Source organism: Haemaphysalis longicornis, unplaced genomic scaffold, assembly GCF_048455015.1.
Source record: "Haemaphysalis longicornis isolate Haplotype H1 unplaced genomic scaffold, Haemaphysalis longicornis Haplotype H1 scaffold_3, whole genome shotgun sequence".
In the NCBI taxonomy this organism is placed as follows: Eukaryota; Metazoa; Arthropoda; class Arachnida; order Ixodida; family Ixodidae; genus Haemaphysalis; species Haemaphysalis longicornis.
Genome location: NW_027526335.1, coordinates 25855822 through 25867674, shown reverse-complemented (window position 1 = coordinate 25867674; position 11853 = coordinate 25855822). Strand labels below are relative to the sequence as shown.

Sequence of the window (11853 nt, the reverse complement as noted above, 5' to 3'; positions counted from 1 at the left end):
GGCAGCATCATGATGGCCAGAAAACAGTGGCGTAAGAAACAAATTACTAGTAGACCTTAACAACTCAAATTGGGGCTTTATCTTGGCTACGAATTAATTTAAATCACCTGGGACTGTGTGCTGAAATTTTGCACAAGTGGCCATTCACATCGCAACAAGCTCTGAAACAGTGTAGTCACGCAAAGAGAAATGCACAAATAAAAAAAGGCTGGACTAAAAAGACGAAGGATTCACTTTATTCCGCAGTGGCACAGTGTGCGATTCCACCATTCATTCTCCATTCAGCGACAAAAAACAGCATGCCATATAAACACAGATAAAAGTGTATGCAGTAAGCGCTTCTTTTCCCACCTGCACCCTGCAATTGCTTTGGACAGAATGGCAACAAGATTTTCCCAGTTCGAACAGCTTCTACACTAAACAGAGACACCACACCATACACACCAAAGGGAAGACTAAGGCTTTCGCTGTAGAAGAACACACAGCCACACAAATTGATTATTGACATGACAAGCGGGTTGCAGGCTAGCAAACTAGTCCATGACAAACCCTGCACTTTTGTATACCAGAAAACTGGGCTTGTCAAACTTATTTTGTTCAAAGTTGGTGCCATGAGTAAGCAACAGGCTGTGCTTAAAATTTCTAGGTGCACATTCTCCACAAGGAGCCTCCTTATGCCACATAGAGACAAGCAGCGTCCAGTTGGCAATTAGTGGAGACAGCCTCGAATCTGAGGTGACATTGCAGCAGCTTGAATAAAAATCTAGCCGTGGTAGCCAGGTGCAAGGTGCTTGTAGGATTGCTTTATTCAACCAACAAGATGTTATCCCAGTTCTGTTTCTTTGTCCTCCAAAGTAAAGGCTACAGAGCAGCTACTACATAACAAACTTATTATTACGAAGGCGATATAATTTAAAGTGACACGTTAGAAATATACAGCGTAAGAGCAGAAATACGTAAATGCAAATCAACAGATCTTTCTCGCAAAAAAAAACTTTAGCACAACATCTAGCTCGAAATGCATACCTATCGATTGTGCGAAGTGCCTACCAAAAAATGGTGCTCACCGAACTCGTAGCCATACTCTACGAGGACACTCGCAAGTGGTGTCGAATAAATGCAGACACCCACATTGCGAGCCTGCGCTTTAGCGTCAAATTCTGTCTTGTGCAGTGCAACAGTGCACTCAAAAATCACAGGGTAGCTACGTGCAAGTCTGAAATGCAGATTCCAAGCCGAGCGGCCCGAAGAATACTTTGCGGCAAGCCAGGGTTTCCGTGAAAGCGGGGCAGACGAGAGAAGTACCACTCTCTGCGAGGAGCAGCAGCAGTTCAGGCATTCATGAACCACACCGCAGCAGTATTGCGCATGACACAACAAAAGCTCCTAGCAAGAGATCCCTCAGCCGATATCACAGATCGCGCGAAGCAGTGCGCCGTGCACCACACCGGCAGGTGCGCAATTGCTCATCGTTCCAAAACCTACCAAGCACAGTTTCCATTCAACAGGATCAAAACCAGGGAAAGAAAAGAGTGGCATCACACGTACTAGCAATACATGGAAGGTACGGGCCAATGCGGCCGGTGGTGGACAACACTCAAAGTCGTAAAAATAAAACTCTCCAAGGAAATACGCACGGTGGAACTGCAGCGAGAATCGGCGTACAATACGGAATTAATGGGTCACACTGACGGACAGTCACGACACCAAAGCCTGCAAAAGTTCGGCAACGTCGGGTGTTTCACTCTCGAGCACGAGTCGGCAGCCATGAATGAATCATCCTCCTTCGATCCTCTCGTCTAACTTCGAGTGACACAAACGGGTTACAGACAAGAGGTGGCTGGCCAGGTAATTCATAAGAGTAAAGTGAATCTAGTAGCAACACAGGCGACTCTCGTTAATTCCACTCATCATATAATTCCGCCAGATATCGTAGTGGTCCCCTCAGGATACAGAGTTACAGACTTCAACTCTGGTTAATCAAATTTTCTGCAAATTTCGACAAAGTCTAAGAACTAACAGGGTAGAACTGACAAGAGTCAAACTGCGGTTGAAAAATCACAAACGATTCAGGACAAGCTTGATAGTCGTGGACTCTCACACAGTGAGGCCAATCTTCTGCTGCAAAGTGCAGAAAAAATTAGGCATTTGAAGAAGTTTCTCACATTAAACCATCCTGGCTTTGCTGGAAAACATGGTTAAGCCTAGCTCAACTTACAAATGAGGTTGCAACTGCTGCCTGCAAGTTGTTTTCATTATGTATTTTTCCCAAGTCCTTGCATTCGAAAGCAACTTGAATATCTACACTTGTGTCTAACAGTGGGCGTGCTTGGTGTTCAGTTTATCCTTAATACTTATTTCATAAACTGCAATGGCATGCCAAACTCTATCCTGACAAGAAGTTGAGGCTTAATATAATGCAAAGTTATAGTGCAAACAATGATAAAAACTGAGTGCCAAAGCTGGTTCTGATTACCTGTCTGATTACCTGATTGCCTGCTCTGGCTGCAAAAGGGTTCATGCTCTTGTTCAATGCATGCGAGAAATGGTGGAAAAAGGGCACTGGATAAAATGCACCAACAAAAATGCTCTCAAATGCTTGCAACTTAGCGAGTTCCCTCTTTTTAAACACCAAGGGCAAGTGTAAAATAATAAAAAAAAGAGAAAATATGACCAACATAGTCCTCGCAAGACAAATTCTGTAGGTAGTACACTGTCCAGGCAACCGTAATGAGCCAAGGCTGGAGCAACTGTACAAAATACGACAAAAAGAAAAGGGATAGCAAAACAAAACATGAAAATTGCATGCCGTCTTGACGGCTTCCAGCAAAAAACGTACAGTCCATGCGCCGCATCAAAAAATATAAGTTAGAAAAATATCGTTTTCCCTGCGGCAGACCATGGTTGCATATTTCTCCCCAACTATTAAAAAAAAAAAAAACTTGCCACACAAAAGCATGCTTTCCAGAAAATGTCGACGTATAGAATGACAAGAAAGATGGCTTCGAAATGGCAGGTAAAAAAAAAATAAAGGAAGAGGGAAATGAGGGACAGTCACAAGGGTATGTGCAATCTCAGAATGACTAATAATGACCACTGTAACAAGAAAAGAGTGATAACAGTCCTTCTTCGCCCCCCCCCCACTGTGCCTTGCACAGGGTGTTCCATCAATGCCTGGGAAAATAAAAATTGAGAGGGTGCTCACAGACTGTAACCTCATTAATGACTGCTTTTTCAAAAACGTGGGTACCGAAGCATTCACCTCCCCCAATGCAGCTCTGTTGTGTGAAGTCACCCGGCCACAAAGAAAGAATTGGGAAGCCCTAGCAACTGCAGAAGCCTGCCACCCTGTGAAACCAGTCAACAAACAGGAGCGTGAAAACTGCATCGGTGAAAACAGATCGAACAAGCAGGGCAGAGCTAACAAACCCTTTGCTGACCCCACTCTGCTCAGGGCCACACGAGGCGAGGGGAAAGAACAATGAACGAACACCCGCAGACAGGACCCCGGTCGCCTGTAACAGGGGCGGAGGTGCCCTGTGGGAGGGCAACACAAGAAACGAGGAAGAGGTTTCCGCGCAGTCCCACACAGAAGAGTCACGATGCCTTCGGCTTCTTCTTCTTGAACAAGATGGAGGAGGCCTTGTTCTTCTTTTTCTCCTTCAGGCTGTCGTCATCCGCCGTCGAGTTTGAGTCTGTCGAGTTTTCCTCGTCGACGGCTGGCGCACCAGAGAAGTTGCGATTCAGTGCGGCCACCAGGATGTTGCCAGGTTTCTTGCGTCGTTCTATAGAAGGCACCGACGCTAACGGCGGCCGTGGAAGGAGCAGCGGTTCGGCAGCAGCGGCAGCGGCGCTCTCCGGAGTGGCTGGCGAAGGCGGCTCCGTTTGGACCAAGAGCTCCGTCGACGTCAGGATCCTCCGGGGCGGCACGTCCTCGGCGCTGGCAGCCTTGCTGAGCAGCTGGCTGCTTCTTGGCCGCACCAGCTGGGGGGGCTCGGACGGGCTGCCAGGGGGAGAGGAGAGAGAAGAGAAATTTATCATGTACAGGCGGTTTCGTTTTTACACACAATCTTTGCAGACCAAGTGCACATAAGACAGGACAACAAAGGACGACACAGCATGAGTGCAGAGTAGCAACTCCCTTACAGCTACCCTTTTTTTTTGCAAGAACATCAGCGCATGCATTTGCCCCCAAAGCTTACCTTGTGAAAGACATCAATCGTTTTAAGACCGTGATACAAGGTATGCCTGTGCCTTTACCATAAGATTAGTTGAAGCACCGACAAAAATGGCATCTTTTCAGAGGATCGCATGCATTTCAACCAGTTCCAAATTCACATGTTAAAAAAGGTGTCACTGTTGTGGTGTGCTCAAAGGCCAACACGCACTCACAGGCCAAGAAGTATAGAATTAGGTTGCTTCCTGGCCCCAGGTAGAGGGAACAGCCATTCTCTCTTAGGCGATTGTTAACAAGCCTATCAATCTGCAGTTAGCAAGTTGACGCTGCTATTGCCTGGCAAGGCAGGTGCCTTTGTTTTGCAAACCTCTAATTGTGTCGTAAAGCATGCCAAACAAAACCACCATCAAAACCGCAGTTCTGGATCTACACCTGTATGCCACGGCTTTTCTGAATGTCCCAGACTTAACTTTCCATAGCCAATCAAAAATCAATCAACACACATTATGAATGGTGCCAATGCCCAACACAAATGGTTCCAGTGACTCAAAGGGAGAGTTTAATAAGGGAAGGAAGGGGTACAGTGCACGACTGTGGGGTTACCTTGCAGCAAACAGCATTGCTAACCTGCTGTCCCCCACCATGAAGGACACGCTACTGGGCGCAGACGTTCCGCCGGAAGCCGTTGTCGGCAGAGAGGAGTCGGCGAACTCGTCGGCGTCATCGTCCGTCTCGTCAAGGAGTGCCAGCTTCTGCGAGGAGGCCCCGTTGGACTTGACCAAGCCAATGGGCAGCGTGCTGGGCCGCTCGGGGATGCACCGCAGGCTTAGCAGCGACGCCACACTCGACACGGACCCTGCACGCAGGCAAGGGGCACGTCTCAACATTCTCACACACAAAACAGCCGCATCACTAGGGTGTCGTTAGAAATTTCTCTAGTCCATGCAAATAGCTCGCTGCAAGGGAAACGAATCCCTCGGATGAATGGCACACTGACTGCTAGCAATGTCCCCTCGCTAAACGAGTGCACCCACTGTTAAGGCCCACCTGCTGCTACCAGGCTAAGGGGAAATGCAGTGGAAGCTTGCTGCAGGATATCGCTTCCCAAATGTCCCGCTCCGTGAGACTACGCCTCGGAGCGTTTCACATTTGCTGTGCACATGCAGGTGACGTGAACATCCCATGTGCCCCCCAAGCCGTTAGAGTTAGGAACCTCGTGCCTTGGAAGCAGGGTAGCACTAGCACAGGCCGATTTTGATGAGCGAGAGGACGATTCTCATTTCTTATTACTGCTGTTTACAAGCGCAAGCCACGTAGCTGACTTTGAGCACTTGGTCAGCTTCCATCTCCCAAGGTTCACTTTAAATCAGGTATTCCCAGATGGCCTGTTGCATGTTTTCAGCCAAAGTGCTGAGCTGAACCAAAAATTTCGCATACAGCCACCCCAAAGTCATGCACAAAGCTTAGTTATTATCTTGCCAAGTTTTAACTTTTCAGTGCGCTCACCAGGCAAGCACTGTGCCTGCCCCCAGAGTTAGTGCATCTCACCGAGGCTGCAGGCCCGGAAGAACCAACTGCGAGCCAGGAAGAAGCAAGAGGAGAGAAGGGAGATAGCGGCAGGCCCCAGGCACACTCACCGTTGTGGCATCCCATGGTCGGAGGGACAGCGGTGGCAGTAGCAGTGGCGGCAGTGTGAGGAGGAGGAGGAGGCAGGTTAGAGCTGTTAAGAGGCACGACACGGAAAGGGGGGAAGCCAGCGGCCGCCGCGGTGGCAAGGGTGCACTTGCCAAAGTCGCAAGCTGGAGGCACGGAGGCCAGAAGAAGAGCGGCCGAATTATGCACAAGCTGCTGGACTAGGGGAGGAGGAGGAGGAGGTGGGAGGCAGGAAAGGAGGAGAGAAAAGGGGGTGCAATTAGAGCCCGAGAGGGGCGACGTTGTTGTTGAAACGCACAAAAGTGGCTGCGCGGTCAGTACTGTGGGTGCGAGAGGTAGCGTGCCGTGGGGAAAACAATGCACGGAGAGAGGGAAGCACAAACACGGCACGCTACAGACAGTGAAATGGGTGCAAAAGACGCAAAGTTATAAAAGATGAGCAGCGTGTTAATGTTGCCGAGAAGAGAGGGGCTGAACCACCAAAAAAATGACGAGGTCATCTAAGAGCTTCTTATGAAGTAGTGAATAAATAGGCGAATGTGTTCGCTCGATAGGAACATCATCCTTTCCCCTTTGCACCTTTTCCTCCCTCTCCATGGGCACCTTCGTATCCCATCTCTCTCCTTTGCCCACTTAGGCTATACTTTTCGCAATCAAGTGTATTCCATTCAATGCTCCCCCGTTTGCGCTCCTCGCACACCAGCTATTAAAATAGCGCATGTCATTTTCTTTATCTTTTATGTTGAGCTCGAAGCAGCTGCAGCCAACATCGTCTGTTTTTGTTTTTTTCTTTTCTACCATCCCTCTTCGACGCCCTTTTCAACACTTTTTTTTATTTACTATCATGAAAAATCAGTCGAGGCTTTCTTTGCGCTGAACCATGTGGACTTGCACGATCCATGCCAGCAGTTTTAGTAGACTATAAGCGCGTTTACATGGATGCAACAGTAGCGTATCGCATTGGAATTGTCGCATTACCATACCGCATCGCATCGCATGTAAGCAGGACAATTTGCTAAGAAGACACGTCGCATCTGATGCGCTAAACCAGGGTAGATTGAGAACACAAATGCGACTTCCCGAACGCATGTAGTGGCAGTCACATCGCATTTCTCGGCTCAGCTCGGGTGTTGGGAACTTTAGGCTTAGCATCGTGGCGGATATTTGATTGCCGCTGTCTGTACGACTGCAGATGACGACCCTTAACACAACTTTTCGCCTCATTACCATCCCCCTTCTTGTATGTGGAACTTCATTTCCGCGATAATCGCCGTTTGCGCGACCGGTGTCCAAGACATCTGCCGTGGCTCGTCTTGATTCTTCCGCGCAGGTAGCGCCATCTTTCGGCCGCTCGGCGCACTGCCGGGTCTCGAACCTCCGCGCCCGTTCAGCACAGGCCAAGCATCGCGGAAGATATCTGATCTTCGCTTTTAAAATCAGTGCTGATAATCCCGAGCTAAATTTTTCACCACACTAGCATCTACTTTCTCCCAATGTGGAACTTCTTTTTCGCGATCAGGTTGATTTGGAAGAGTGGCGACAAGCTGTTGCTACAGTGGTCTGCGCCGGTTCGAGCCACTTTGTCGGCCGTGCAGGCAGGCGCAGCCGGCGTGTGCGCGGACTGCTACCGAGGGTGAGTAAACGCTTCGCGATTGCCTGCTGTATCCATTTCCTGGGAACGACGCGCGGAATGTACACATTTAGCTCAGTGATCGTCGTAATTGATCGGGTGGACCGGGGAACAGCCCGCAGGTTTCGCTTCAGCCGCGATAGACGCCAAAACGAACACAAACAACTTGCCGGCTACCGGGAAGTGGTAATGCCGGAAATGCGACCCTACAACTCCCAGATATGACACAGGGCGGCGCTAGTCTCCAATGCGCATGCATGTAAACGCAAACGCGTCGAATTCGCCCGATTCGACGAACCAATGCGATACGCTACTGCCGTATTCATGTAAATGCGCTTTAAAACAGCCTCACTATTCAAGCACTCTTTTACCTGTATTCTATTCTTTGAGCTGTCGGCCATTCTGTGTGCCATCTGGGAGCCAGAGGTGCCACATTTGACCTACCGATTTAACTAATGTTATCTATCGCATTAAAAGAAGCTTAGTGCAGTTGGACTCGGTCATAACAAACTCTATCGTCACACTAAATTCGTTCGTTAGATCAGCAGTTCATAGTAAAGTGTAATGAGCATTTTCTGCGCGCGAAAATGCGGCACGCAGACAGGTGCACTGACGCAGCTGCATTTTGAGCAAGTGATGGCACAGCCATCAGTAACTGTCTGCACCCTTTTCCTATCATCTCTCTTATCTTGCGATCTTGCGTCTATCTTCTATCTCCCCTCTACTGACACCTGCTTTCTGGGTACAGCAGCGGGGGAAGTGGGGGGAGCAACGACATAATAGAACCTATGACGACGTGACGTTGCTTGTTTCTTTTTTCTTCCCCCCCCCCCCCCCCCCGTTTACATTTTCTTTTACCCTTGTTGCTTTCTTTTGCTAGCTGATATCTATTCTGACAAGAATAAAAAGACAGGGTGATCCTGTGCAGTGGTGCATCGGACACTTTTCAAGCGCAGACAGCCAATCGATGTAACACCTAGTACAGTCAGGTGATGGTCACTTGTTCGCTGTACCCAAGCTGCACGCTCGGGCACATTTGTTGTAACTGAACCTTGATGCCATTGCCTTGGTGCATACTGTGACGGTCATGCCACGTTTGTTTGCTATAATCACATGTTCGTTATAACTTCGGCTGTTATAAGTGGGCTAGACTGCACCACAAATTGGGACAAGGCACTACTTAAATGTTCCAAGAACAAAACTGTGCCTTATTCAAAAATTTTGCTCTGTCACGGTTTGGCTGACATAACAGTGCAAATATATACCGTATTTACTAGCACAATGCTCGCACTCACGTAATTCTTGCACCCAAAACATGAGCTGCCAAAACTTGGATTTTTTTGTTTCCTCATGTAATTCTCGCACCCCTGAAATAGCAACTGCAAAAGTCTGCTTGCAAAACTCGCTGATGCATGCACTCGCCACCACTTTGTTCCCATTCAGCGGAGAGCGCGGTGCACACAGGCGCGCCAGGCACATGGCAGCCTAGCGCCATCTCTCAAAACCTACTCACACTTTCGTTCGCCCGGTTTCGTGTGCACGCTACTAGGTGGTGTTCGCACAGCCCACAGTCGTTCTTTCGTTAGACGGGCAGCATTATGTACAAGCAGTTGTCAAAAGCTCGCTTTCCACCGTTTTGAGAAGTTTTTCATCGCTTTGTTCTGTGCTGGTTTCATGCCACTTCACTATGGGGTGGCATCGAATACGCTACAGAGCATGGCAACCGCACCGCAAGCACGCAGTGCGGCGTTAACGAGTTCCGCATGTGCTACTGGAGACGGCAGCACGAGGAACTGAAAGCGATCAACAACAAGCGCGAAGTTAAAGGAGCTGCGCACTGAGCTGGCTGTCATTCCAGGTGGCCTAACGTCCATACTGCAGCCTTTGGACATGTCTTTGGAACAAGCTGTTCGAAGATAACCTTCAACGGCTGTGCGCAGAGTGGATGGCCAAAGGCCAGCATGCTCTGACACCGGCCAGCAAGATAAGGAGACCGTCGGCGGAGATGCCGTGCAGCTGGATGTCAAAAGCGTGGGGAATGATTGCCGCAGACATCGTCACCAAGAGCTTCAAGGGGGGCATATCGAATGCCCTGGGTGCAGCTGAAGATCACTTTACTGTTCCCACTTGGGTCCCCCACTACCAAACGCGGGATGGTGAAGTTTGGCGGAAGCTGGCATCAACGAATAAATTTTTGTGTTTTGTGCCTATGTTGGCCTTGTACTTTTATTACGAAGGTAAGTCCTGCTCGGAAATGTCTTGGTTATGTAACATACCTATTCAAATCTTACTTAAGCTTATTTTTACCATTCGAACTTTGTCCCTCTGCATAATTATCACACCCCCTAATATCACACCAATTTTTCCGGAAAAAAGGTGCGACGATTATGCGAGTAAATACGGTAGTCAACAGATTTGACAGCCACGTGAGAAACCTGGAAGGTGTTCATTTTCCTCACTCAGCCGTTACAAGCTTGTATGATAGCCATTTAAAAAAAGAAAAAGAAAAGAAAACGTAAGACTAAAAGATTACAGCACAAAAAAAAAAAAAAAAAAAAAAAAAAAAAAAAAAAAGCAGGCACGCACACATCATACACACCAGCTCCAAGACTCCAAGCTGAGAGGCAGAGCTCAGAGAGGCCAAACTCAACGCTGCTACAATAAATCTGCGTGAGAGCACCCATCGTTGGCCAGAAGCAAAATGGACAGGAATTTGCCAGGTGGCTGCAAGAGCTACAGCTGAGCACACCTAGCACATGTGCAAGTTTTCTAAACTGCGAAAGAAAGTCAAGTGAAAGAGAAATGATCAATAAGCTTTCCATGTCAAGAAAGCCATTTGACCATTGCAACTTTTACAGAAACAAAGGAAGATGTCATTTTCTTCTTTCTTTGAGAATATTTTTTACTGAGAGCTCTTAATGGCCCCTTATTGCTTCCATTTCTTTTGCTGGAGAATTCGTAGTGTGCCATCGACCTGCTAATCAAAATAAGCATTAGATGTGATGAGCAGCAAGCTTCCTTTGTTCCTGGTTTTAAAACTGCTTTACGTTTCCCCCTGACAATGAAGCACCAACAGTAGTTTCAGAGGTGACGTCGTGTGGGAGAATGTTAAGATAGGTGCTAGAGAAAGCAAAAAAACTTGAGGAGTATACCTACGAACACCATCAGCACCTCTTTTTTCACAATGCGCGTGAGGGATTCCTGTATCTATATGCGCCAGGATGCTGACAACTCACCAGCACTGATCCCTGCTCCATAGGGAGTTTCATCTTCAATCAAAGTCCCCTCACTGCCTGATCGGTTCATTGTTTTACCTAAAAGAAGAAAAAATCTGTCAGTAAGTCAGACATAGTTTTCTGTCAAGGAAGTAAGAATCACCAAAAGAAATTAAGGGAAGATTCGTTGGTTGACCATTAGAAATGCAAGAGAATCTCCTTCCTTCCGTTGTTTGGCAATTAATGGCATACTGTCGCCGTCAAACACATTCTGCATTCTTTCAACATGGAGCGCGTTATAGGAAACTGCCTAAGCGAAGTGCACGCGGGAAAGCTAGTGAGCGGGGAAAGGCAAGAAAGAGCAACAGGATCGAGAAATAAATTACCTTAACAAAATTTCTAAACCACTGTTCATGCAACGAAACGCTGCCATTTTACTGAGACCACAGTTGCTGAGCCCCTTCCAGCAATAATTCAGCTTGCACATGGCGTAAGGCAGCTACAGGCACAACAATGGGTTTGGTCCCCACAAACCACCCTCCGGCAAACGCCTAAAATGAGAGCAACGCACCAATGGAAAGGGAACGGGGCAAGGACGACGCAGCACTACCATTGAGGAATGATCCTCTCAGCATGGCCTCTAGCGAGCCCAACCCCTGATTGTTGACGATGGAGAAGCCACACAGCCGCTCAATCTGCTTCCAGCGTTGAAGGCGCTCCTGCAGGTCTTTGGTGACTTCTGAAAGCGCAGCCCTGCACAAAAGAAACCACGCATGTACTATCACAATCACATTTAGAGGTAACACAGAAGCGCACGGCGCGAGCTACCAACAAAGCTTCTTAATGACGTCGAGCGGAAACTCGTGCGTGCACCTAAGGGCAGATACGGAGAGTGCCAAGCTCATCACGCACATCGGATCAGCTCGTAATCTGCTACTTGTCTGCTTCCGGCACTAAGCAAGCCGCCAACAATGCCAGTGGCCGTGAACCGCAATAATAAATACTGTGCCACTGAAAAAGTTTAGTGCTCTTTTTCTGCAGAGACGCAACAATTTGATACTCGAAATCAAGAACACATCGCGGTCTTTTCTTCGATGCAACCTGCGACGCACGAAGCTCTGAACAGTACGGCTGCGCTATTGGTGGGCCCATTAAATGCTGTAGCCAATCAACGTTCC

General features: G+C 48.2%; 1 protein-coding gene across 6 annotated transcripts in view; it reads right to left on the bottom strand.

Annotated features, from left to right (window-relative positions):
* Positions 1-214: 214 nt before the first annotated feature.
* The window catches only part of Stim (stromal interaction molecule), a 35709-nt gene continuing 24070 nt past the window's right edge, over positions 215-11853 (bottom strand). The window contains exons 10-14 of one of the 6 annotated variants that reach the window (XM_077702678.1): positions 11247-11428; positions 10697-10774; positions 5815-6030; positions 4781-5033; positions 215-4003 (exon numbers count right to left, since the gene is read on the bottom strand). In XM_077702678.1, coding sequence (XP_077558804.1) covers positions 3598-4003; positions 4781-5033; positions 5815-6030; positions 10697-10774; positions 11247-11428 — 1135 coding nt within the window. In that variant the 3' untranslated portion in view covers positions 215-3597. The remainder of the gene's footprint in view (positions 4004-4780; positions 5034-5814; positions 6031-10696; positions 10775-11246; positions 11429-11853) is intronic. The other 5 variants (XM_077702679.1, XM_077702680.1, XM_077702681.1 and 2 more) reach the window with 5 other exon arrangements.